The 27,447-nt window shown below is 46.1% G+C and overlaps 1 protein-coding gene across 1 annotated transcript in view; it reads left to right on the forward strand.

Moving 5' to 3' along the window:
* The window catches only part of Lamb1 (laminin subunit beta 1), a 64,667-nt gene that overhangs the window by 14,018 nt on the left and 23,202 nt on the right, over positions 1-27,447 (forward strand). The window contains exons 7-21 of the mRNA XM_032907592.1: positions 3,199-3,401; positions 6,354-6,474; positions 7,888-8,076; positions 8,326-8,505; positions 8,626-8,738; positions 9,723-9,802; positions 18,163-18,298; positions 19,330-19,488; positions 20,412-20,539; positions 20,688-20,811; positions 21,560-21,764; positions 23,158-23,301; positions 23,488-23,719; positions 25,037-25,200; positions 26,253-26,477. Of these exons, the coding sequence (XP_032763483.1) occupies positions 3,199-3,401; positions 6,354-6,474; positions 7,888-8,076; positions 8,326-8,505; positions 8,626-8,738; positions 9,723-9,802; positions 18,163-18,298; positions 19,330-19,488; positions 20,412-20,539; positions 20,688-20,811; positions 21,560-21,764; positions 23,158-23,301; positions 23,488-23,719; positions 25,037-25,200; positions 26,253-26,477 (2,403 nt within the window). The remainder of the gene's footprint in view (positions 1-3,198; positions 3,402-6,353; positions 6,475-7,887; positions 8,077-8,325; positions 8,506-8,625; positions 8,739-9,722; positions 9,803-18,162; positions 18,299-19,329; positions 19,489-20,411; positions 20,540-20,687; positions 20,812-21,559; positions 21,765-23,157; positions 23,302-23,487; positions 23,720-25,036; positions 25,201-26,252; positions 26,478-27,447) is intronic.

The raw sequence follows: 27,447 nt of genomic DNA on the forward strand, positions 1-27,447 counted from the left end.
CCAGGTCCTTCGGAAGAGCAGCCAGTGCTTTTAACCACTGGGCCATTTCTCCAGCGCTTGGAAGGATTCTCAAAGAACTACAGCCCAGTTGGCCATCGTTAGTTTCATTCAAGATGATACCCAGTTAGATTTGAGTGACAGATGAATAACATGTTCTTTTTTAATACCCCATGTAACATTTCAACTGGTACAAGTGTGTCCCATCCAATATAGATGGCTTTACGCTTAGGATAATTTTTTTTTTATTGTATACTATTTAGGACTGCCTTAGACCTAAGCTGAGGGTTTACCATGAATTCAGTTAAACTGAGCATCCTTTATTCTTTGCTGAATCTGCCAATCCTAGCTATGAAACTCTCCCTCTTCCTAGGATGGTCTACGCCAGCAGAGTTAGCACGCCATCCCTGTCCTCATTTTGATCTGTAGAGGTCAAGAGTAAAGATAAGACTCGGAGGTTGTCATATCACTTCTGTGTATTGCTATAATTAGTCTCGTAGCTGGAGAACAGAAGATATTGGGTGGGAAATGTCTCTGGCAAGATGGCCTGTGCTCTGCTAAAACTCTTGGCAAGAGCTCTCATCCACAGGCGATGGGAAACAACAACACTGAGAAAAATCAGAAGTGCCCGTCATGACAAGGGGGTGTAGGGAGGTGAGGCCTGTGCAGCCTTTTGACAGATGAGGACACCCTGAGTGCAGAGTCGTGCCTACCAGGTGATGGGGTGATGAAACGGCAGGTGATTCTGGAGCTCATATGGTAATAGTTCTTAGCTCAGGGGCTGGAGGGATGGCTCAGCCCTTAAAGGCTAGGCTCACAGCAGTTCTTAGTTCCGTGCTTGTTCTACTGTTGGACAATCGTTTGTGTTACTGTAGCACGACCTGTAAGTCTCGGGAAGTGGAATGTTCCAAGATTAAACTCACTGGCTTTCAGGTCAGACCTCAGTTTAAATTCTGATTCTTTCACAATGCAGCTCCATGACCCAGTGCCTTTAAAACTTTTCCATTCCCTCTCCCCATTTTTACCTGGAGACAGAAATACCAACCCGAGGGGTGTTTGAGTCGTATAAATGGGCAGCCCAGTGTGCGGTTGATCGAAGCTGTGGATGCCAACAACTGCAGCTTAGGTCTTGTGTGGAGTCTGTCCTGTCAGAGTGAAAGTCACAGTGTCGGGGTGCAAGAGGGGGATAGCCTCCCTTGTTTGTCCTTGCTACGGGGTCGCAATCAGTGAGTAGAGGCAGGTCTGGTTCTTGTTGGTCTTTGTCATGTGTAACCCTACTTTTAACCAAGGTCTCATGGAACTTTTACACTGGAGGTCAGAGTAGAAGAAAACCCGGGGAATGTGGACAGAAAGTCTGCTTTCCAACTTACCTTAATTTTAATGTGGCCCAGACTATTAGGGTCTGTAGTTTACTCATTCGTTCTATTGTAAAACAGATTTTTAATGGCATGTCCGTGAAGTCTCTGAGCAAGCCACGAGGCTCTTTCTTTAGGTCTCAAAACCTGGTTGTGAAAGATACCCAAGGCTCATCTGCTCCACAGGTGAAACGTGTGGCACTTGAAGAATGTATCCAATTCGTGGCCTTAAATCCCCGTGGCTTTTGTTCGGTGGCATCTGGAGACCTGTTTCTAGGAAGTGGCCATGTTAGATGATCATGCCTTTGACTTCCTTACTAATCAAGGGAACAGAATTTCTATCACTGAGACCTTGGAGGCTCACTTCAAAGTGATGTGCCTCTTAGAAGAGCAGGCAGCCCGAGCCTCTCTCTGTTGTTGCTCCTTGTGGAGGGAGAGAGTGGGAAGCTCTTTGCTCTTTTGAGGGCTCTGTGAAGTTCAAGGGCTTCCAAATACTCCAGCCGCCCTCCACGGTTTCCAGCCTCTAGTCAATAATACTCACTGTGTGCGGGAGAGGTTTGCAGATGTTGCCATTCCCAGCTGCCATTCGCTGTAAGATTGTGGGTTCTTTGTTTTGTATTTGACTTTTTTTACAAAGAGCCTAAGTTTAATGCATGGACTGTCCCTTTTTAGCCCCAGCCATTCTATAGTCTTCATTGAAAACTATGCATGTGTTATAACTGTTTGAAATGTGGATTTGGTGTCTGAAATGACCTGGTGCACTGGGCTACTACCATTCTATCTTGTGTTCTAAGTTGTAAATATGCATTAGCACAAACGAAAGTCAAACTAGCGGGCGATTTCAGAGGGCAATGAGAGTCGGGCTGATGGGCTGACGAGATCTGGTGGGGTTCACTTCAGTAGGAACTGCTTGGCCATTAAGGATAAGACACCTGAGTAGCAGGTTGACTGGCCCTTGGTCTGTCTAGTTATAGAATGTGACTGACAGCCAGTTTCTGGAATAAGCTTAGGCCTACAGACCAGGGGAGGAGGAGGAAAGGAGACGACCCGATTCCTAAGAAACTGTTATGTAGGAGAAACAATTTGCCTGGCAACCTAGAACTAAGCCCCTTTGTCCTCATGTCTCTCTACTGAATTAATAAATATGAAAACATTTTGCAAAAGTATGTGCACTACAATGTTGCTTAAAACTTGCTTGAAAGAGGCCGTGAATTTGAGAGGGATCTGGGAAGGACTAGGGAAGAGATGGGGAGTGGGGAGGGAAGAGAGGGATGATAGAAATACAGTACATACATACATACATACATACATACATACATACATACAATTAAAAACTACTGTAAGGCAAGCTTGGTTGAGACATTCTTCCCTTAGAAAGTTGGCTTTTCTCTATTAAATGTTCTGGTAACTTGGATTTAAGTAGAAGGAAATTTCAAATAGTGTTTTCTCATTCAAAAATAAACACATAACTGTCCCTTTTACAGTTAGAATTGGCACCTGGGATAAATATCTTTTTCTACCTGAAAATCATTTCTGACTTTGACAGCAGTGGTTGTGGAAGCCAGAGGTATGGCAGTATTTTAGATTAAGGGGCAGTGGGTTCTGGAACTCCTTGGTCATGACTGACATTCTTACTAATCCGAGGAGATTGTGGTGGCCTTCCCTGCTTCCAGAGGCTGTCACCCTGTGTTAATCCTTACAACCATCATCTGGTTCATTCAAGAGGGGTGAAGTTTACTTGGGCTACTGTTATGTGTCCAGTCCTTCACCTGAACAGTCCTAACGTAGAATCGCCACAGCATGCTTGCCTGTCTGATTAGACCTTTCCTCTTGGTGACCTTTATAGATCTATTAAAAATCACCAACTTGAGAATCAAGTTCGTGAAACTGCACACCTTGGGAGATAACCTTTTGGACTCCAGAATGGAAATCAGAGAGAAGTACTATTACGCTGTTTATGATATGGTGGTTCGAGGGAACTGCTTCTGCTACGGTCATGCCAGCGAATGTGCCCCCGTGGATGGATTCAACGAAGAAGTGGAAGGAATGGTGAGTGTCCAGGGAGAGCTTATACAGGAGATCTAAAAGGCAAAGCCAAAAGAAGCAAATAAACCCTCCCCCCAAAAAAAGAACACACCCCCCACTACCTTGTCCTTAAGACTGACACGGTATTTTTTTTAGGGGTTTTAATTTACCAAAATAGACTTTGCTTTTTGGTACATATTGGTGGTTGAATGCAGATTTTTCTCTCTTGGAGAGTTGCTTAGGTGATGAGAACATGTCCTGAGACTACTAGTTTCTTAGATTCTGAATTTGTTTTTGGAATCTCTTGTTACAGAATGTTGTGGATGTATTTTAGTTACCAAGGATTAAAAAGTTGTCTAACAATCCAGACTGTATTTCCTGTAAGAAAGATTAAAAACCACAAGCACCCAGTCTTCATGCTGGCAAGGGCAAGGTGGCCTCAGCTCAGGGAGACTGGAAGTTGTCATCCACCACTTAGAGCCACCACTTAGAGATCAGATGGAGCCTTCTTTCTGTCCTCTCCAACTGCTAGTAATGTGCTGCTAAAACAACTACTAGTTTTTGTCTAGTAGTTGACACAAACTTGAATCCTCTGGAAGGAATGAACCTCCATCGAGGCACTGTCTCATCAAATAGACCTACCTGTAGGCAAGTCTGTGGGGCATTGTCATGATTAGTGGTTGATGTGCAGGGCCTAGCTCACTGTAGGTGGTGCCACCTGTGGGCAGGCAGTCTGGAGAAGGCAAGCTAAGCCATGGGGATCAAGCAGCATTCTTTCCTCCATGAACTCTGCTTGAGTCCCTGACCCGACATCCCTCAGTTGATAGACTGAGACTTGGAAATGTAAGCCAAATAAACCCTTGCCTTCCCCAAGTTGGTTTTGGTCAGAACAACAGAGAAGCAAACTATAGCAATTAGAGAAGCCAGGCTATTGTACTCTAATCCACTTAAGTGGCTGCCAGAAAAATTCTTCGAACCCTTAGGAATTTAATACCAGACAGGATTCTGGAGCTGGCAGGACTCAGCCAACCTTGAGAGAGGAGATTTAAAAGTTAGCAATTAGTAAATGAGTAACTAGCGCTGGGCTTTCAAACCTAGTCCCTACCTCTGCCCCTTAGTCTCTGAGCATCTCTTGATAACAGGTATGCCTTGCTTGTTTGCTGTCTGTCTCTTCATAACTTGTTAAGTCTTTGCATCCAAAGGGTGCAAGATCTCAACACTGCCCTTCTAAAGCCTTTGCCTACCCTTTCCTCCAGCTGGAAGTCTCCCTGGGTAAACAAGTCAGCTTTTTAACTGCCCGAAGGGAGGGATATGTTTCTAATCGGTACATCTTTCTGAGAATTCCAGACAGACTTGACTTTGCCGAGTAACAAACCTTTGTGACTTGACACCAAGCCATTCTCAGATGCTGCGTGTCTTGTGTGGGCTGGGAGACTGACTGCTCTTCAGTTCAGCGCGACGGCTGGCAATGAGAGGATTTTAATCTCCACCTAAGTGTGCTCCTGTCAAGACAGGTGCAGGAGAGGCGGGACCTGTTTGTCCTGTTCCAGCATTCCAGTTGGTAGAAATGAGGGTTAAGGTGAAGGGCTTATGTACGCTCGCACTTGTTTGGTAGAATTGATGTGCTGATCCTTCTCGGGCTGCAAGGGGCTTAAGCACAACTTGCTGTAAAATACAAAGGAAATTAAAGGAAAATTAATTTGTGTCTTTCTCATAGTTCCATCTCCTTCCTTGAAGGAAAACAGATGGTGAATGGTTAAAAGAAATGTTTTTTAATTATAGTGTAGAAAAATGAAGTGCTGGGCTTAAAGGGGAAAAAAAGCAGAAACCTTTCAAGGAAAATGACCACCTGGCACAGTGGAGAGAACACATTAGTTACAGATTGTTCTCGGGGAGCAGTGCATACAGAGTTCTCCATTAAGACTTACAGGTTTCTTTCTTTTTTTTTTTTTTTTTTAAATTTATTTATTTATTATATATGAGTACACCGTTGCTGTCTTCAGACACACCAGAAGAGGGCATCAGATTCCATTACAGATGATTTTGAGCCACTATGTGGTTGCTGGGATTTGAACTCGGGACCTCTGGAAGAGCAGTTAGTGTTCTTAACCGCTGAGCCATCTCTCTAGCCCCGACTTACAGGTTCCTAGCTTTCAGAAATTATTCTTAAATATTATTACACTTTGCAATCCCTTTATCTTGTGTGTATGAGCGTCCTCACACATGTGCCACTGAGTTCGTATGGAGGTCAGAGCACAGGTTGACGGAGTCAGGTTCTCCTTCCACGTGGGTACTGGGAATCAAACGCACCGCAGGTATTCAGGGCAGCAGCAGTTTTGTGGTGGTGGTTGTTGTAATTCTTAAATAATTACTTGTAAATTAATTATTTTAGATTATAATTACTTCACTCTTCTTCCTTCCAAAACCTTCTTGCTCTCTTAAATACATAGCCTCTTTTTTTCATTAATTGTAGTTACACATGTGAATGTGTGTATAGGTATACATACACGTATGTATACATGTATGTATGTATGTATGTATGTATGTATGCATATTCCTAAATATCTGAGTATAACCTGCTCAGTCTCTATGATGTTAACTTGTATGTGTGTTTTCAGGTATGATCATTTGGTATTGGGTAACCAATTAGTGTGTTCTTCCCTGGGGAAGACCAACTTCTGTTGTCAGCGTCCCTGCAGTCCTTTAAAAAAGAATTCTTAAGTTGTTAGTTTTGCTCATTAGATTCTTTGCATTGATATTCAGTTGAATGACCGTTACATCATAGAAACTCTCCTAGAGACAAGGATGGTAGCCATGAACTTACCTGGCTAGAACTTGCTCAGTCGGGGAAGGAGGATAGGGACAGTTCCTCACTGTGAGAAAGGAGAAGGTACCTTCTGCCTGTGGAGACTGTGGAGAAAGTGTGCCCCTTTCGTATGCTTCTGACTTGGCCTGTCCTGGTTTGCAACTCCCCAGGTTCATGGCCACTGCATGTGCAGACACAACACTAAAGGCTTGAACTGTGAGCTGTGCATGGATTTCTACCACGATTTGCCGTGGAGACCTGCCGAAGGTCGGAACAGTAACGCCTGCAAAAGTAAGTGGCAGTGGTCAGGCTGTTGGAGGCAGGGGGTCCATTTTCTGGGGAGCTGTCGTCTTTGATTACACTGTTTGCAGAAGGGAGGGGCATTGTGCTGTTCTCCTAGCTGTGTCTGTCCCAGAGCAATAATATGTATGCACTGGGGTCAAGTAATAAAAATTAGTGCGTTTGGCATTGACTGGGGAAAATGGCAATGGTGTCGTGACTTTATATTTGCTTTTAAGACAAGAGGACGACAGGGCAAGTGAAAGACAGCTACAGTGCCTTTCATGCACTTGGCTGGTTGAACTATTGAGAAGTAATTGGGTCTCCAAAATACTCGATCAGTGGGTTAGTTCAGTGGTGAGTTCCTAGCTGACTGGTTGACTGGGTTAGGCCCACCTGGAGGAGGTGCTTCTCAGAGGTCCGCCTTTGATGCTGCTTCTTCTTCCCAACCCCTTCTGACTGTTCTTCTGCTCCCTGACTGCGATTCCATGCCTTTCTGCCATCGAATTTGGCCTTATCACAGAGCCAGCAACGAGAGCTGGCCAACTGTGGACTCCAAGGAAACCCTCCTTTAAGTCGTTCTCCTGAAGTGTTTGGTCACGGGGAGGAATGAAGTCTGGCTCATTGCTAAGCTGCCCACGTGCCTGAAATACAGGGTGTGTCACCTGCCTGCCACTGTCATCCCCGCACATCCTGTCATAGTCTTCCAATAGCCAACCCAAAAGGCTTTTCTAGGAATCCATCAACCAGCACATCCTTTAGAGTAGAAAGTCAATCAGTTTCTTCCCTGGGTGGGGCCAAAGCTACCTTCAGCAGCAGAATGGCAGCCCTCCTCCCGTGTTGGTCACTTTTCATAACATAGCCAAGTAAATCAACATAAAATGGGAAAGATCCATGCTTGGCTGTGCTGCTTCAGGTCTATGGGAAAGCAGAAGCATCGTAGAAGACAGCAGAGTAAAGCTGGGAGAGAGACAGCTTTTGGAGGTCACCCCAAGGACCTACTTTCTCTAGGCAGACCACACCTAGTTCTCACTTTCTTCCAGTAACGCCATTAAATTATGAGTCCACCAGGGGATTAAGCAACCCATGGACCAGGGCCTTCATGATCTGGTCATTTCCCAACCCAGCCATTTAAACATGAACCTTGTCCTATTATTCCTAGGGGATTTTTGTCCAAGACTTTCTTGTTTATGATAACAGTATTTATTTATTTTAATTTTTGAGAAAGGGTTTCTCTGTGTAGCCCTGCCCATTGAAACCTCAAATCAGGTTAGCTTCTCATCACCAGAGGCTTCTCACTGGTTGCTGCTATTTCACTCAGACTCACCCCCCACTCTGTTCAGTGATCTTCCTTCCCGACCCCTCCGTCCTCCGTTGGTAAACAGATTTAAAATTCTTCTTCTTGACATTGGTCTTGTCATGCAGAGTGTAACTGCAACGAACATTCCAGCTCGTGTCACTTTGACATGGCGGTCTTCCTGGCTACTGGCAACGTCAGCGGGGGAGTGTGTGATAACTGTCAGCACAACACCATGGGGCGCAACTGCGAACAGTGCAAACCCTTCTACTTCCAGCACCCCGAGAGGGACATCCGGGACCCCAATCTCTGCGAACGTACGTTGGGAAGTGGCGTTCATGGAATAGTTTGTTGTTAACATCCTTCTCTCGGAGCGCAGACTCTGAGCATCGTAGCCAGCGTCGTTAGCTAGTTGCTGTTCGGGATGCTGGGAGGGCCATTTTCTTGCTGGTCGGGCCTTCAGTCCTCATGCGCTGGGTTTGGAAGGTAGAAGAGAACACATTCGTGTTTAAGCAAACAACGAGGCCTGATGTCCGATGCCTCTAACCTGGACTTGTTCTTCTTAGCATGTACCTGTGACCCAGCTGGCTCTGAGAATGGAGGAATCTGTGACGGTTACACTGATTTTTCTGTGGGTCTCATTGCTGGTCAGTGTCGGTGCAAATTGCACGTGGAGGGAGAGCGCTGCGACGTCTGTAAAGAAGGCTTCTATGACCTGAGTGCTGAAGACCCGTTCGGTTGTAAATGTAAGTCTGTGTGGGGCATTCTCCTGGGGATTCGGTTCCCACTGCGATTCCCAAGCTAAACCACAGCTTTGGACTCACTTGGTTTGTGTTTCTTTGCTTCATTTTGTGTTTTTCATAAAGCGTGTGCTTGCAATCCTCTGGGAACAATTCCTGGTGGGAATCCTTGTGACTCTGAGACCGGTTACTGCTACTGTAAACGTCTGGTGACAGGACAGCGCTGTGACCAGTGCCTGGTAGGTAACTCCTAATCTCCGAGGATGAGAAGGTAGTGACCATGACATGCTTTTGTTTTTGATGTAGGGGTTCAGTATATAGACAAGGCTGGCTTTGAACTCATAATCCTCTCAACCCTGCCATCTAGGTCCTTGTATGTGCCACCATACCTGGCAAATAAGGAATTTTTCCTATTTTTTTTAAACGATCATTTTTACATGTTAATGTTAAGAGACCCAAGGGGAAAAGTCAAAATGAGTATTTCTAGTGATTTGCCCAAACTGCATTGAATACTACTTATGAAGACAATCGAACAAGTTCGTCTTTTTTTTTTTTTAAATGGCATTGCTAACAGCTAGTGAGGACATAATGACTTAGGACTTGTTAACTACTAACAGGAACACAGGTCAACTCCGTGAAAAGTGTTTCAGAGAGACGTCTCAGAGCTAATAAAAATGGAATATTCCTAACCTAGTGACCTCACTGCATTCCCAGAAGATTCTTGTTGCACCCTTGTTAATTAAGGCAGAAAACTTGTCATCAACAGTGGGAAAATGGTTGCATAAATTCGGGGATTTCCATGCAATGTGATATTCAGTTGTGGAAAATGACATTAAAGCAAGGAAGTGTTTACATCGATGTTTTGCATTAACAGATAAAACAGACTTGCGGTGTGAATAACACTTTATGTAGGAAAAAAATCTCATCAAGACAGGCAAAAGTCTGGAGGAAGTACACCAATAATACTGGCCGTAATTGTTTTTTCTGCCAGAGCCATTTGAACGAAGGAAAGTGATCTCTACTGCTCACTCAGAGCCGGGCAGTTCTTTCTCTCACATGACACAAAGTTGAGTTTCTTTAATGAGAATATTCCTACCTTCGGTCTGTTTCCTTGGTTGAAAGAAAGGCTTGGAATAACCCGGGCCTGCTGAAGCTTGTTCTGTGCTGGGTCGCTTGTGCCGTCAGAGGAACCACCTTCTCATGTTTAACCGTTTGATCTGCAGCCGCAGCACTGGGGCTTAAGCAATGACTTGGACGGATGTCGACCCTGTGACTGTGACCTTGGAGGGGCATTGAACAATAGGTAAGTGGAATGTCCAACTTCAGGAAGTCTAAGGTTTTGTAGTCATTTAAGGAAGTTCATAAAGTATGTTCATCCTTGGTTTTAGTACCTGCCAATCATTTGTCTCAATCTCACACACACACACACACACACACACACACACACACACACACACACACACACACAATTTTTTTTTTTTGGTTCTTTTTTTTTTTTTTTTTCACGGGCTGGGGACCCGAACCCAGGGCCTTGTGCTTCCCTAGGCAAGCGCTCTACCACTGAGCTAAATCCCCAACCACACACACACAATTAAAACCTCAGAAAAGGATACTTTTTTTTAATCTAGGAAATTTGTCTTAATTTAAAAAAATAACTCTGTTACTCAGTTTTGTACTTTTATTTCTCCATATCTATTAAGTTATGGAAGCCATGCATGGCCACAGTTTTAAAAAGAATAGTTTGGGCAGGTCATAGAACTATAAACTGAAATGCAAACACATATTTTTTCCTGTTCTCTTATTCACATTTCTCCTAGAAGTGCCTCTGTTAGCAACTTCTTGTTGCTCCCTAAAACTTAGTAGTAGAGTGGAGTATGCCTGTTGAAAATTAATGTTCTCTTCTCATCTGTTTTTAAATAATGTTAGGTTTTATCTGTTGTTGCTTTCTTTCTCTTGTTCTTGTTCTTGTTGTTGTTTTCTTCTTCGTCGTCGTTGTCGTTGTCTTCGTCGTCTTCGTTGTCTTCTTTGTCTGATCGTTGTCGTCGTGTCGTCTCCTCCTCCTCCTCCTCCTCCTCCTCCTCCTCCTCTTCTTCTTCTGTCATATGTATGTTGTGTGCACATAGGAATGGTAGCCTGAGATTTGACCCTGGGAGTTTTCCATGAGTGCTCTCCCACTCCATCCCTTTTGAGGCATGCTCTCCCAGTCAAACCCAGAGCTCACCTATATGGCTAGTCCCCTCAGCCAGCTTGCCTTGGGATCCCGTCTTTGACTTATGAGGCGAGGATTCCAGGTAGGTTGCCAAGCACTTACATAGGTTCTGGAGATGCAGATTCAGGTCCTCTTGCATAGTACTGAGCCCTGTATGTGTGTATGTATGTATGCATGCATGTATGCTTGCTTGTTTTAATGGACAATTTCAAAGGGAAAACCAGCCCATGACTTTCCACTTGCCTTTATTTTCCTTTACTTGTTTCCATGAGTATGCACACACCATAGCACACATGTGGAGGTTCGAAGACAATTGAGGGAGTTGAGTCTCTGACTCCAGTACATGGTAGCAAGTCCCTTAACCTATGGAACAATCTGGCCAGCCCTGAACATGTTATGAGAAACTTGGAGCTTTTCTATTTGTAGAACCTTTGTCTTACACTCATACCCATCTCTAGTTTCAATGGCTTTCATATCTGTCGGGTGGAAAAATAGTGTCTGCCTGGTAATTTTCGTCTTCCCTTTTTAAATGTGCTGCAGGGAAGCTCTCTGAAGACATGTTTTGATGAGAACTTGCGTAGACTCTGTAGACGAGGTTATCAGTAACGAAACTGCTGAGCCAGAGACCGTCCATGTTTTCATTTCCAGAGAGTGTCCTATTGTCCCGGACAGATTAAACCAGCTGATTTCCCTCTGTCTGTCTGTCACGGCAGCACTGGCTCCCTGGCCCCAGACTCAGCTGTAGCAACAGCAATTCTTTTTCACTAATTTAATAGACGGAAAATTGATTCTCATTTGGTTGTGAGAATCTTTTCGTTCTTTTTTTCTTTATAACTTTTAATCGATTCACAAGTTTTACATACTATTTTTATATGTAAGTTCCTGAAATAATGCTAGTGTTCTTTGAATTGATAAAACGTGTGAGTCTCTATGGAAATATATAATAAGTGTTTAGCTGGTTGTTGTTCTTTATTGTGGGAGTTGAGTTAACCATAATCGAGTCCAAAAAGAACTTTTGTCTCTGTCACTGAACCAAACTCAACATCTGGCGGGGAGAGTGTCAGCGACTGCAGGGACAGATGTTTCCTTGTTGCCTCAGTCTTCCCTTAGAGAACATGCTGATTGATTGAGCAACCTTCATGTGCTCAGAACTTGACTCTCCGACAAGTTCATTTCCAGCTGCATAGTCTGCTAGGAAGGCCTGAGACAGGAGATCTCAAGAATGTGTTCCCTTCGGCCTCATTATTTGGGTTCTGTTTCAGAGTTACTGAGGATGCAGTATGTATGGCCTGTGGTCTCTTCCTCCAGAGAACTCTTTTCTTAGACTCTCCTGAGGGGAAGCAGCTGAGATGGTTCCCTGGGTGTAGGGAGGGAAGACTATGGTCTGACACATGTGACATCCTGACTCCTCCACTCACAGCTGTCAGCCAAGCCCTTCCTGAACAGATAGAAGTGGCCCCCTTAATTCAGGGGTGCCCGATACTCCTTTTCCCTGCACGGTCTCTGTTTTCTTGCTTTTCTCTATTGCACACACACGTCTGATCTCCATCTCCACCCTGGCCCATCTCAAACACCAGAACAATGTTCATCAAAAAGCTCTTTCTCAGTGAGGATTTTATAGCAGGGGGTCCCTGAGATAGCAAGAGGGATGAGACACACTGTCCTGGTGAGGGGAAAGAAGCCTTGTTCGATACATACTTTCCAGTCCCACAGCCCTACAGAGTCCTGGGGTGGTCATTTTCAGTGTTTCCTCCAATAGGAGTTCTGAAGGAGTTGCTTGGGCTTGTCCCTTAAAACTCTGCCCCTGTGTGTAGGCCGCACATACGGTCCTCGGTATGTTAGTTCTCTCCCTCCACCTGTAGGTCCCAGAAATGGCTCTCAGGTCAGCAGGCTCCCACCCCCTGATCCACACGACCAGTCCCTTTCCCTTTTCTGTGGACACATAATAATATCGAATAAAGGTTGGTTGAGTAAGAGAACCCGAGAAGCTAAAGGGTTTTTAAGATGTTAGTAACTACGTACATAACGTTTCAGGTGAAGCAGTCTCTGAATAGAACTCAAGACACCCTTTGGTTACTTTAGCTAGGGGCAGAATCAAGTAAAAGACACTTTAAAACATTTTGTATGGCTAGCCGAGTGGAATTTGAGTCGTTACAGTAAAGACTCAGTCATCCACAGCTAGTATGCTGACAAATAATCTGAATTTTTAAGTATTTCAAGGACTAAGATCTAATTGTTTTAAGTAATATAACCAAAGCCGGGCTAGTGAATTTTTGTCCAGATTATTTGCTTTAAAGAGTGAATAAGAATTAGTGGCAGTGGTTAAAACAGTACTTTAAAATATCTCTGTAACAGCTTTCCAAATGTTCTAGGTTAAATGTTGGCCCTTGAGTTGGCCCTGGGTATCTGGCCTGTGGCCCACTATGTCTTGGCAAGAGCTCAGAGGTATAGCTTCCATCCTCCATTGTGTCTTAGAAGGTGTATCCTACTCTAGGTTCCCAACACTCACCTGGTGTTCTTTTGTTTATATTGCTTCATGTCCCCCCACCCCCACCCACCATGTCCCTGGAGACACCAGCGCTGTGAGGCGTGCATCCATGAGCGAAGGACTGAAATTTACCGACTGAGGCTAGAGCAGAGGTCACCAGACACTTTCCTCAGCTCTCTAAATTCTTGCCGTGTATCTAGCTTTTTGTTAGTTGCTGTGAGGGGTGGACACTACGGGGGTTAGGGTAGTGTACCTCCTGGAGTATAGTTACAGTGGAGGCGATACTCCCTAGAGGAGTGGCTGGCATGGTCTCACAGGTGAACCAGCTCTTACTTGGAATCAATCACGAAGGAGTCGAAGGCGTTGAATACAGCAGTTGGCTCTCTCTGAATGTTACTTTTTAATACTTTAAAAGTTTTCATTGTTATAGAGAAGAGCTGGCGTCTGACTTTTCCTTCTCGTTCATTTGTAACTGAAAGCAATTACGTTTCCATTAGGACTTTTAAATATCTGTGTGTGTGAGTAATCTGTGCTAAATAATCTTAACCATGACCTATTGGGAAGCCTAGAGCCTATATTAGCTTTTGATGGCTGCCAGAGCAAATGACCACACTTAGTGGCTGAGACTTGCTGGATTTATTATCCCGAGGCTGGGCGGGGCAGCCGTCTGCGGATTACAGGCACGTGTTGGTGTTGGCTCTGCCTTCGATGGACAATGGGGAAGAAGGGTTCCTGTTTACTCAGGTTTCAGGTGGTTTCCTTGAAGTCATAAGGTGATCCTGTTTTCTGCTGGATGTAACAGAAAGGCCAGGCTGTTCCCAGCCTCTAAAGGCATCCACATTCCTTGATTCACAACCCCCTCCCTCTTTCCTCAAAGCCACAGACGCCATAGCTTTCTAACCCACTTCCCTGAGCCCATGTAGCTGGACTGACTGAGTCCACCTAGATAATCCACGACCGTGTCACGCCTGTTTCAGGCTTCCTGCCCTTCATCACATCTGCAAACTGCTTTTTGCCATGTGAGGTCATGGACCAGCAGGTCCCAGGGAGAACAGATGTCTTTTGAGGCCAGCCGGTGGCTCAGAGCCTTTGTTTTCTCTTATGTCATCTTCTGTTACTGATTCAACACATAGACTCTGTATTTAAGTTACAGGAAAACTTGCGTGGGAGTGTGAAAACCCATATATCATTTCTGACGGGTGATAATTGCTGGTTTTAATATAGCTTGGTAAAGAATGGCTACATGTCATCTTCTGTTGGGGAAGAACTTGGATTTGGGAATGAATTTTGAAAGCAGAATAAGGTTGATGGCCTTCTAGCTGGGAGGAAAGAGAGTAAAGGTTAAGGGGTGGGGAATGATGGGTCAGAGGGTAAAGGTTAAAGGGTTGGGGATTAGTGGGTCAGAGGGTCAAGGTTAAGGGATGGGGGATGGGTGGGGTCAGAGGGTAAAGGTTAAGGGGTGAGGAATGGGTGAGTCAGAAGGTAAAGGTTAGGGGGTGGGGATGGATGGGTCAGAGGTTAAATGTTAAGGGTCATGTTCTTCTACTTCTTTGCTCTCATCATTCGAATCTTCCCCTTGCACATCAGAACCATCCTCTAAGCTTCAGGGCCACATCATCAAAGAAGCCTCCCTTAATCTTCTCCATCAGACACCCAGAGTGCTTTGCTCCCGGCTACATCTTGTCTAAGTTAATTGCTTCATCGCTTCTCTTCTCAATTAAATTCTAAGTTGAGGAGCGAGACGTTCCTCGATGCTCCACCCGTATTATTTACCCATAAATAATGGCCTCACCAGATGAGCGCAAGGGTTGATTGATAAGCAAGTCGGAATGGAGTGAGGGCACTCATGCCAGCATGCACAGTTTCTAGGGACAATATTTGTTCAGTAAATATTTGCTGAAGAGTACGAGGAGTGTGGCTCTTCTGAAAGCACAGGGCTGGGCCAGGATGAGTAGCAGCTGCTTTACAGAGGGTGGGCTGTGGAACGGCGGCAAGCCGGGCAGAGGCATCGTCACGGGCGTGATAAGGTGCAGAGAAGAAACCGTTGTGGGGCTGTGGAAGCAGGGCGGTGGGAAGGTGGGCTGGGTGTCGATGTAGCACAGGAGAGGTTGGTGAGGAAAGATTTAGAAGATAGATGGTGGTATTGTGGTCTAAGATGATGACAGTGACTGGAGAGAGGAGGCTGCTAAGTTCAGGGACATCTTGAAATAAGATTACATGTTTGGGTTGAGGAAGAATGAAGTGTTAACTAACACCATGAGAAAGGATTTAAAATCTGAGTGTTTAAGAAAGGAGAAGGGGTTGGGATTTAGCTCAGCAGTAGAGCTTGCCTGGCAGCTCAAGGCCCTGGGTTTGGTCCCCAGCTCCGAAAAAAAAAAAAAAAAAAGAAAGAAAGAAGGAGAAGGTGGTGTGAGCGGCAGCAGGAGTTTGGGTGCAGCTGGGAGAGCCGTACCTGAGGCTGGAATGACAGACGTGCGTTATCAGTCGGGCTCCTGAGTGTAAGGATGAAGAACACCTGTGAGGGGCCAGATTCCGCACAGGGAGGCTCTGGAAACAGGAGTGTGGGGTTGAAGCTCTGCAGTCTGTGTGTCACGAGACGTGGGATCGATCACAGAGCCGTGAGAAGCAAGGTCTTCCTTGCATGCCATCATGTCTTCCTGGGATCGTTGTTCATTTAGAATTGTGCTACCCAGTAACAGCAACTCGAGAGTTGGCCAGTATCTCCATCCTCGTCTGTTCCCATTGATTTTTTTTCTAATGAGAGTGGGAGCTAGTCACTTTTGGTGGGTCATTCAGTTCCTCGGGGCACATCTGCTGTAGAGGAAGTGGGTCCATTCAATGTAATGTCTGGTGGCTGAATTTCTGAAGATGACAGTTGTTGGTGGCCTGGGCCAAAAGTGTGGATGGATCCTAATTAGAACAGGCCTTCCTCTCCTGGGAACTGGTTCTGTGGCTTTAAGAACTCCATTCCCCTGGGGTAATGACTTGCTATGCAAGCAAGGATGTCCACTGGCCCGTGACAGCCAGGTGAGGTGTTTCAATCAAGCCCTGGCCTGTTCCATCCGCTGGAGTTGTGCAGCTTGCCTGGAGCTTGATTTCCACTAGACTTTGGGAGTGGGCTTAAGTAGGGTTATAAATCACATTTTGACGTTTACTGGCGTGGAAATGGATGCCTGGAGCCAGGTGTCTCAGTCTGAAATCCCGGCAGTCAGGCTGAGGTAGGAGGATGATGACTTCCAGACCAGCATGAGCTATTTACAGAGACTCCCATCTTAAGGAAAATAAAGCCAACAAGAGGATGCATATGTGTTTGGGTTTTACCTGACTCATAAAATGCTAGCATGGGAAGAGTTTAAAAGAAATAATAGCGAAGGAAAACAAACGCATTAATTTATACAGATGAAATTATTATCTAGACTCATAATACATTGTAAGAATTTATCTACCTTAAATCTCTGTTCATTCTAACTTTCCTTCTTTCATTTGTCCATCCACAGTCACTGAGTACACTCCCTGTGTAGAGCATTAGGTGTGGGTAGATGTGGGCAATTAGGTGTGGACAGCTCGGTCCCAGCCCTGAGGTCTCCAGTCCAGCTGATGGTTAGAGATCTGCTAGTGCTGAGGGAGAAAGCAAACAGGTTTTATATGCAAGTAAGGAAGAATCACATTCTCAAAACATGCCATTGACCGTGGTAGGAGGAAACTAGGCCTTCTAGAAGTTGGTCTAGGCTCTGAGAAGTAGGATTGGAGGGCTCAGTGCCTTCAACTTTAGGGAAGTGGCAAGCTTCCTTGTGAACAGTAAGCATACAGAAGTAAGGCAGTGGCATGCAAGAGAAAGCCTGAATTGGGGGGCGGGGGTACGGGTGGCTGTCAGTCAGGAAATGCACAGCAGGGAAGTTGAATCTGTAGGTACTCTGCTAGGATAGAGAGGTCATCCAGGCTGAAGGAACAGCACGAGCCAAAGGAGGGGTCGCAGTCACTACTGCATTGAAAATTGCAAGCCCTGCAGATTGGTTGGCACGCTGACAAGGACCAGATTTAAAGGGGTAGCCCACCTGCATTTGTATGTTGTGTCAGGAAATGACATTGTTGGTTCCTTGTAGGCAGGTGGTGAGGGACAGATGTGTGGAAGAGTTGTATTGAGGTTCCATAATTGACAAGGATACCAGTTAGAAAACTGGCCTTTGCTGACTGAGAGATGTAGCATGGCCAGTGGAGGGAAGAACACAAAGATTGGTTCTTGGAGACTCAGTGTGGGGTGGGATGTCATCAGCCTAGTAGAGAACACAGCAGGGGAGGGAGACCTCTTTGGACCTATTGTTCTGAGGAAACTCTGGAACAGCTGAGTCAAAGATGTCCATTGGCGAGTTGGGTATTTAGATCCGAGGTCACGGAAGGAGTTGTAATGAAAAGCAAAGCAAAAGCGGACCTAGAGAGATGGCTGGGAGGTCAGTAGCACTGGCTGCTCTTCTAGAAGATCTGGGTTCAAGTCCCGGCACCCACATGTCAGTTCACAACTGTCTAAACTGCACTCCCAGGGAATCCCATACTCTCTGCTGGCCTTCAGTACCATGAATGCATGTATGTGGTACGAACATACATGCAAGCAAAACAGCCATATGCATAAAATAAAATGAAGGAACAACAACGACAAAAGCAAACAGTGTAAGTTAGGCTCCAAAGCAAACAGTTTTGTAATGTCTGCAGAAAGTCTTGATGTGGTGTAGATGGAGCCTACAGGAAGAGGAGAAAGTGAGAGTCCAGGCCAGAGAACATTCAGGACCATGTGTTTAGACAGATTTGCAGTTCATTTAGAGATATTATTTTCCCCCACATACCTTAGTTTTTTGAATGAAATATGAAAATAATGACCCATGAAAAGGCTAATATAAACACAGAAGGACCTGTAGTGTGTTCGTCTTTGCCTGCCCTGAGCCCTGATGAGTGTTTGCCTTCTCGTCCTCAGCTGCTCCGAGGACTCCGGCCAGTGCTCCTGCCTGCCCCACATGATTGGGCGGCAGTGTAACGAGGTGGAGTCTGGCTACTACTTCACCACCCTGGACCACTACATCTACGAAGCTGAGGGAGCCAATCTTGGGCCTGTAAGTAGGGAGCTTCGGCACCTTGGTGGAACAGCACTTTGGAGTCGTTACACACTTCGTAAAGATGTCCCTTAAGTATCCTTTAGATCTCGTCAGCCCAAAATAAGGTTGGGCCATGCCGTGATACTTAAAATGTAAGTTGATCTGGAACCCGCAAGTAGACTTTGGAGAGTTCTCCTACAAAGCTCTTGGTTGGTGTGTCTACAAGAGTAAGAATTTTCTATTTGTGCTCCAGAGTTGTTTGCTGTAGATCTGACATCCCGTAGGCTCAGGCTTACTTCCCTTACCATCCCAGACTTGAGTGATGTGAATGTGTGTCTGGCCTGTAGCCTAACTGGCTGCAGGGCTGGCTCTGGGTCTTTTTCCTACATGATTCGTTGACTTGCTCATCTTCACGGCATGGCTTCTGACTTGCAGTAGGGAAGAAAGAAACTGCCAGAACTCTTAAAGTCCTAGGCTGCCATCTCCTGATATTCTTTAGTCACAAGTTCCTAGGCTTGTTCACGGGGAGTGCCTCTGGGTGAGCAGAACTCCTCATAGACGCTAAGGGCTCGGTGGTGGCCATCTTTGGAGATGACCAGACAGCACCAGAATGGACTGACTCCTCATTAGGAAGGACTCACCAGCATATCACACTCCCTTTGTGTACTTGGCAAGAGGGAAGGAGAGAGACGGTCTTGCCCAGGAAACTGCTAGATGCCGGAGTACCTCACCACTTCCAGACATGCCCAGAAGCTGTTTCGTTCTTCCCTTTGTTTAGCTATTGGTACGTCATGGAAGGTGCATCCTAGACTTTTGACTTCCATCTCCAACGTTACAAGATGACTCCATGACAAAAGTAAAAACAAAGCGATTACCTGTGTATGTGAGGGTCAAGGATAACAAACCTAAAGATGACTCACTATCTTAAGGGAGTGTGTAACTAGGAGACAGAATGTAGGCATGGTTTTGAATCTTTGGACTTCTTTGGCTATGAGGTGTAGGTGAATCCCATTTCATACAAAGAGTAACTAGTGTCCTCTTGTCCCCAGGGGGTCGTCGTGGTGGAAAGGCAGTACATTCAGGACCGCATTCCTTCCTGGACAGGACCTGGCTTCGTCCGAGTGCCCGAGGGGGCTTACTTGGAGTTTTTCATTGACAATATACCATATTCCATGGAGTATGAAATCCTAATTCGCTATGAACCACAGGTGAAGAAAGCCATCAATGCATATCATGGAGGGGGGGGGCACTAGGGGTTGTTACCAAAAAAAGTTACTCCTAGAACATTCTGTGACGATGAGTTTGCATTGAAATAGGTACCAGCCACTTGTTTTTCTAACCTTCTCCATGTACCTTTTTGAATCCAGCTTCTCAATCAGCGATCTCCTGTTTCAGTCCCTTACACTTCCTGCTGAGTTAAGGATATAATGGTCGTGTATCAAAAGCTTTCTTCCCTCTGAGGCCTGCTGCCCAGTGGCTGTTCCCCCTAGTGTAGTAAAAGGCCCAAGGTGACATTATAATAGAAGAGTGGCACTGGAAGGTGGGAGAGTCATGTACAGGGACACTGAGCCTGGGCTTCCAGAGTATTTCCTAAAGACCCAGATCTAGGGCAGGACTGGGACTTCCCGGATCTCGGCCTGTTTTTATGAGTGGGAATTTTTGTTAACTCTTTTTTGTTTGTTTTGTTTTGTGTTTTTCTTGTTCTGTAGCTGAGGCTAACCTTTGAACTCAAATCTCAGCCTCTTTGAGTGCTGGGATTGGAGATGTGTGCAAAGCAGGGTTGTGATCAACTGATCCGAAGGGCAGAAAGGAGATGTGAGGAGGGTTTTGAGAGCCACTCCTAATGCTAGACAGCGGATATGGTCAGAGCTGCTCTTGGAGAAAGGACCAGGATCAGAGCAGGCTTCCAACTGTGTATTGAGCAGGAGGTTGTCCTTGTATGAGCTTCATTGGGAGGAAGCAGGTGTTAGGGTTGGGGCTGGGTAGTAACAGGAAGCATTAGGGACGGAAAGCAAACTGTCTGGCTCCTAATGAAGCTTAGTCTCTGTGGAGAGAGAGGTCTTCCTAACTGGACCGGTTGCAGTGGGCTAACACAGATACTCCTTTTGATTCTTCTGTTTCCCTGCTCTAGCTGCCGGACCACTGGGAGAAAGCTGTCATCACCGTACAGCGGCCGGGGAGGATTCCAACCAGCAGCCGATGTGGTAACACTGTTCCTGATGATGACAACCAGGTGGTGTCCTTGTCACCGGGCTCAAGGTCAGTGGGGGTCTTACAGACTGAGTCACTGGCTATGGAAGGCTGTCTGTTGGACGATCACCATAAGCTCTTGTTTTTCTTCCCGTTGCTATTATTGGAAGCCTAAACGCTGCCTTTTTTCTTGTGTTTCTCTCTCATTGGGGGACAGATACGTTGTCCTCCCTCGCCCAGTATGCTTTGAAAAGGGGATGAACTACACCGTGCGGTTGGAGCTGCCCCAGTATACGGCATCTGGCAGTGATGTGGAGAGCCCTTATACTCTCATTGACTCAGTGAGTACCAGGCTCCTGTCCAAACCAGAGAGCATAGTAGAAAGTGCCCAGCCACCACCCAGGTATTGTGTGGAAGGACAGAGCTGGGCAGGGAAGCAGAATGGGCCCTCTCTGCCTGTAGAGCTTCTTTGTGTACAGCTAGAAAATCCCTGACCAAAAACCACCAGTCCTTGAACATGAAAACCTACCAATTCTCACCCTGGAGTCTCTACCCTGGAAAACTCTTCCCTGCAAACCCTGTATATAAGCCTGTCTTCTGTCCAGTTAACCCACCGCTTCTCCCCAAAGCAGCGGCTGCCACCTTGTGTCTCCCACAATAAACCTCTTGAGTGAGGTACGTTCTGCAGTATGACTTTGGCTCCCAGCCACCAAGATACCTTTTCCTTTAGAACTGTAATTCCTCTGTCAGAGAAACCTTTCCTTCAAAGCCGTGAAACGCTTCCCTCACAGGACTATAACACTTACAATAGGTTTCTACCTTTCTGGGAAGGTTGTGCTCAAACCATTCCCCCACAGATCTGTGAACGGCTTCAGCAGTAGTTGTCTCAGAGCCCCACCAAGCAGCACGAAATCTGTCTCAACCTTTTCTGGCCAGAATATTTAGGGAAGGGTTCTCTGCCTTAAGTCCTGAGTGTCGTCAGCTTCTCTTCCCAAAGCAGAAGGCTGTTTGGTTTGGCATGATTACTTGCCGTGGTTGACGATGTGAGCACATCCATGGGGTCATTGTGCGGTTCTCATTCCCTCGTAGCTTGTTCTCATGCCCTACTGTAAGTCGCTGGACATCTTCACTGTTGGAGGCTCCGGAGATGGGGAGGTCACCAACAGTGCCTGGGAAACCTTCCAGCGCTACCGGTGTCTGGAGAACAGCCGGAGTGTGGTGAAAACACCCATGACAGATGTCTGCAGAAACATCATCTTCAGCATTTCTGCCTTGATCCACCAGGCAGGCCTCGGTAGGTGATGGAGCAACCGCAGAGGCTACAGTGAGAGCGTACAGTTAAAGATCAGCGTATCAGGCACTAGGAGGTGTAGCGGGATACACACCAGCATGAGGGATGTAGAATCTTGAGTTTGTCTTTATTGTCATAAATGTTTTAGTGGGCCAGGGGTGGTAGTTGAACACTTTGAATCCCAGTACCCGAGAGGCAGAGACAGGCAATTATCTGTGAGTTTGAGTTTGAGACCAGCCTGGTATGCCTAGCAAGTTCCATCCAGGACTCTATAGCAGAACCTTGTTTTGAAAAATAAAGTAAGATGGAATCCGCATTGAAGACATTCACAAAGGGGGTAACGTGATGTGGTTTAGTGTACACACTGCTCTTGCAGAGGTCCCAAGTTCAGTTCTCAGCACCCACACTCGGTAACTCATAGCTACCTGTAACTCCATTTCCCAGGGGTCCAACAGCTCCTACTCTGTGGACCTCTGAACTCATCTCATGGTGTTCTTAGCTATACAGACATATACATAATTAAAAATAATTAAGAAATCTTAAATGTATACAAGAGAGGTGTTTTGTGTTATAAAAAAAAGATAAGAGGGAAGGAATATGTCTGTAGGTGTGGTAAGGTATAGGGAAAGGGGGTGCCTCCTCTGGGGGTCCATGCTGAGGTATCCCTTACCCCTAAGGGACCAGCTAAATGATGGTATAGTATAGAATAGAGTTTATTCCAGGCATGGGGAGGGGAGTTGAAGGGAGGGAAGAGAGAGAGAGAGAGAGAGAGAGAGAGAGAGAGAGAGAGAGAGTGCGAGCGAGCGCGTGCTCGAGGGCACACGGGGTGGGGGTCAGTGTAGAGGAGCAGAAGCTGGTCATGAGCACATGGAGGGTGGGAGGGGATTGGAGAGAGAGGGAGTTAGGGGCAAGGGGAAGAAGGCAAGAGAGAGAGGAGGGGGCAAGCAGCCCTTTTATAGTGAGTCAGCACACCTGGCTGTTGCCAGGTAACTGTGGGGCAGAGCCTAGACTAAATGCCAACAAGAGGTAATTAGACACACTATGAGCATGTCGCCTGTCTGTAGGCTGTTGACATCGAGGACTGAGACTCAGGGAAGCGTTAGCTAACTGAAAGTCTTCTCTAGGAAAGATTAGACCCGCTTCAAAGGTCGCAGGGGTTTAATGTCATCAGAGACTTGAGCTCTGGAGCTAAGGGGAGAAAACTTTAATGACTTCCTGCCTAGAAAACTGCTTTGATCTTCCAGGGAAGCTGGTTTGTTCCCTCCCAGTCAGCACGGGGGTGATATGTTTTTAAACTGTAGTTTTCAGAGCCGGGTAGGAAAGGGAGACAGGACCAGTTACAAGGAGGTGTGATGTCCTGCTTCTGGCAACAACCTCACTGCTCTGTTCCCTGCAGCTTGTGAATGTGACCCTCAGGGTTCTCTGAGTTCTGTGTGTGACCCCAACGGAGGCCAGTGCCAGTGCCGCCCTAACGTGGTCGGAAGAACCTGCAATCGGTGTGCACCTGGTACCTTCGGGTTTGGCCCCAACGGATGCAAACGTAGGTGTCCTCAGAGACTTTGTGATGAGTTCTGGTGATGGGGGGGGGGGGGGGAATCCCTGACTTTCAAAGGCAGAACTCTGCTCTGAACCGGATGGCATGAGCCCTGGGGCTCTGTGAATGGGGCTGGGCACACATGAAGGCACGTCCATCTAGCTAACGAGTTTTTGTTTGCCTTGTCTGCAGCTTGTGACTGTCATCTACAAGGATCTGTCAGTGCCTTCTGTGACGCAGTCACTGGCCAGTGCCACTGTTTCCAGGGCATATATGCTCGGCAGTGTGACCGATGTCTCCCTGGGTTTTGGGGCTTTCCCAGCTGCCAGCCCTGCCAGTGTAATGGCCATGCTGAAGACTGTGACACAGTGACTGGGGAGTGTCTGAGCTGTCAGGACTACACCACAGGCCACAACTGCGAAAGGTTTGTGGACACCACCTCACGAAAGTAAAGATAATAGAATAGGCAAGATGATCGGGAGTTCGAGTCCAGCCTGGGCTACATAGTAAGGTCTTGTCTCAGAAAGAAAAGAAAAGAATGACTTCATCTTTGGCCAAGTAAACATTATCCCGGAAAAACCACAGAATTAATCTCCTGTGGGCTCCAAATAGCTCTTTCATTTTTGACTACCCCAGCATTTTCTAAACACTTACTCATTTATCCAGTACATGTGTGACTTGGACTGAGGAAACACCCACATTGGTACTTTCTGGCTTGGATGAGAGTTGAGAAATACTGTTGTCCAGTTTGGGTCAAAGCAGAAACCTCAACCAAATTGGACTAGTCACTTTAAATGGCTTTTGTTATTGAAAACATTGTATGCACTCAGTTTCCCAGAGACATAAAATGAGCAAAGTAAAGCTATCCTCCTGTTAGCAAATGTTAACTTAATAATTACCATGGACGCTAAACACCACCCTAGGTAGATTTTTTTTAAGGCAAGGACACGGGGTGTGCCACCAGCGATGCTAGCAGTTTCAGTCCATTTGTAAAGTGTGCAAGTATATGCTGTTCATTGCAGACTGAGAAAGGTGACCTACATTAGGGCCTGCTTTATGGGGTAAGAGTCTTTACCTGCCCCAAATTAAAAATATATAAATAAGTAAATGAATAAATAAATATACCCTCCAAAAAAAAAAACCAGGATGTGATATATTTGAGAGCTACGAACACCCCTCTTCCCTGTCCAGGTTTGGAACTTAGGTCACATCTGTAGAGAGCATCCCTATCAGTGTTGTTGGATAAAGGCTGGATAGCGGATGTCTTAAACCCATGGCCATGAGTACATTTCCTCTACTCCCCCCATTGTTCATATTCATAAACAGGCTAAGAAGAATAAGCTGGGTAAACAGAAACCCATTTCCTTAAGGCAAAGAGAACATAAAGTCCAATGGCCAGAGCAGGTAGGCAGGCCATGGGGCAGGGAGGTCCACATGGAAAACTATTTCTCTGAGGAACAGTTAGTAAAGGGGGACCATCACACTGATTCAGGGCGCAAGTGTTGCCCACATCAGCCAGCATCAGCAACACCAAAAACCTTGCTAATCAAAATATTTGGTAGAGGAACCCCAAAACCTATTGAAACACGTCCTTCGTGGGATTCTGACTAAAATTTAAGAATGTTTGTTGCTGTTCTGCAAAGTCCTGTGGAGGGAATCATGTCCTCCAGCAGAATGACACAGTTTCTAAGCCTTTTCTTACGACTGGGTCATGGCTCATTGTCTCCTACACCCACGGCAGGTGTCTGGCTGGTTACTATGGTGATCCCATCATTGGGTCAGGAGACCACTGTCGCCCTTGTCCTTGTCCTGATGGTCCTGACAGTGGACGCCAGTTTGCCAGGAGCTGTTATCAAGATCCTGTCACTCTCCAACTTGCATGTGTTTGCGATCCTGGGTACATTGGTAAGTCATGCACTTAAGAAGCAAAGAGTCAGAAGAGAGAAGATGTGTCTTTGAGGTCATTGTTAGTGAGGAAAAGATGAAGAGCAAACGAGTTAAATTCACCTTTGCAGTCCTTCATTAAAATTTGAGGGACTCAGGACGATCCTGCCCTTTCCCTGGTAGCATGGGTGGGTAGAGTCAGTCCTTGGATACGGAAGATAATGGAGTTAAAGCAACAGGATCACCGGCATTTGAACTCATGACTATCTTTTGGGAATAGTTCCTCACTTTTAAATACAAGTGAAATTAATTTCCTTGTTATATTCTTCCTATAACCTGACCTCTAGCAAGTGTCTAGAAGCTGTGAGGTGGCCCTGCAGTAGGCTAAAGAAAAGATCATATGGGGAATTGCCAAGAGCAGGATGGGTCATAGCTGAACATGTCCTACCATGTGTACTCAGTTTTCTGCCAACATTCAGTGAAGTTGGCCATTTGTGTGCATGGGGGGTGGGGGTGGGGGCTCCTTTATTCTAGCCATGAAGCGGCTGATTGACTGCTAGATAGACCTATTATGCACAGCCCAAGAGATAGTCCATGCATGAGATTTTAGGGTTTCTTAGGAAACTGGCTCATCCCTGAGGTGCTCCATTTCCTGGCCATTCACAAAGGATCTCTGATTCTTCCCTTTATGGCCGATGCATGGGTTAGGATTTTAGCACCCAGCTACATGGATGTGATCTCACCTCTGTTCAGCTCCTGGCCTACTCCACCCACTATGACTAGAAGCTAAGGCTCTCCTACCCACTGTAGCTGGAGCCTCTGAGGCTGCTGTAGGAGTGTCGGTAGCACAGAATACCTTTCATACCTTTCCTTCACAGCGAGAGGCTAGCTGTTCCTCCTCACTGAGATCAGGGGCACTGGACTTGGTAAATTATGGACTGAAAGTAACAAATCATTACGTGGTTGCCCCCAGGACTGGAATGCCAGTGGGCTGGTCAGCAGGCTTTTAGACAGAGTGAACTCATTCAAACTTAAGGGACTTGCTTAAGCTGCTTGGTTTTATCTTCCCATAGGCTCCAGATGTGATGGCTGTGCCTCTGGGTATTTTGGCAATCCCTCGGACTTTGGGGGTTCATGTCAGCCCTGTCAGTGTCACCACAACATTGACACTACCGACCCAGAAGCCTGTGACAAGGAGACTGGGAGATGTCTCAAGTGCCTGTACCACACAGAGGGGGACCATTGCCAGTTTTGCCAGCATGGGTACTACGGCGATGCTCTTCGACAAGACTGTAGAAGTAAGACGAATGTTCGTGTAGCGTGCACACCACGATGGTTCTCACCCCATCCCCCACCCCCGCCCTTTTATCAGGACCTTGCTATTGGAGTACTTACTTGACAGGGAGAAACCCTTGTTCAGCAAGGCAAAATTTCAAGTCAGCAAATGAAAGATGAGACTGAATTTTTTTTTTTTTAATCTCTAAATCTTCATTCTTTGAGCAAGACAAGTCTCAAGATGTGGCTCCATGCCAGGGGAAATTGTGGCTGTCATCAAGATAAATGCCAGGCAGTAGAGTGCGTGGTGATGTGTTCTCCCCACGAGCTTGCCGATTGGGTGGGTCTTAAGAGACCTGACTTCCCGCTGTGGGTGGCTTCGCCTTTCTGATGTCATTGGCAGAATCCAGCCTCTCTCCTCAGGCAGAGACACAAAGCTTTTAACAGGGGTAAAAGCTTTCTTTCAGACGTTATTATCTCTGTCTTATCAGATCAGCCAGGCTTTACTGGCGGCAAAGCCCACAGGCCTCTGTTTTTATTTATAAACGTGTGGAATGTTAGGGACTCGTAGGACTGGATTCCTTAAAGTCTTTTTAGCTTATAGGGTTTCTAGCTCCTGCTTCTGACATATGCCATAGCTGCTTCCTGTGAGGAGTTTGAAATCACTGGATGTCTCAGTCCCCACTGGTGGGTTTTTATAATTTCTAGTTAAGCTTTTAAATTTTTTGAAATGGCTCCCATTTGAGTCCGTGTATCATCAAAACACGCAAGCAGCCGTAGCTTGTGTGAACAGGCCACCTGCCTGGGAAGCGTGAGATACACGGTGTGTATCATGAGAACTTCTAAGGAATGGCAATCGTAGCATTTTTTTACTTAAATTTTTTTCCTTGTACATCAACATTGAGATTTGGAGAAGGAGAAGCCTAGCTGTTGGCATGGCGCTAACCTCTGCATGCTGTGTGTCCATGAATGGGACCAGATGGTGAACTGGAT

This window comes from Rattus rattus, chromosome 7, assembly GCF_011064425.1.
Source record: "Rattus rattus isolate New Zealand chromosome 7, Rrattus_CSIRO_v1, whole genome shotgun sequence".
NCBI lineage: Eukaryota > Metazoa > Chordata > Mammalia > Rodentia > Muridae > Rattus > Rattus rattus.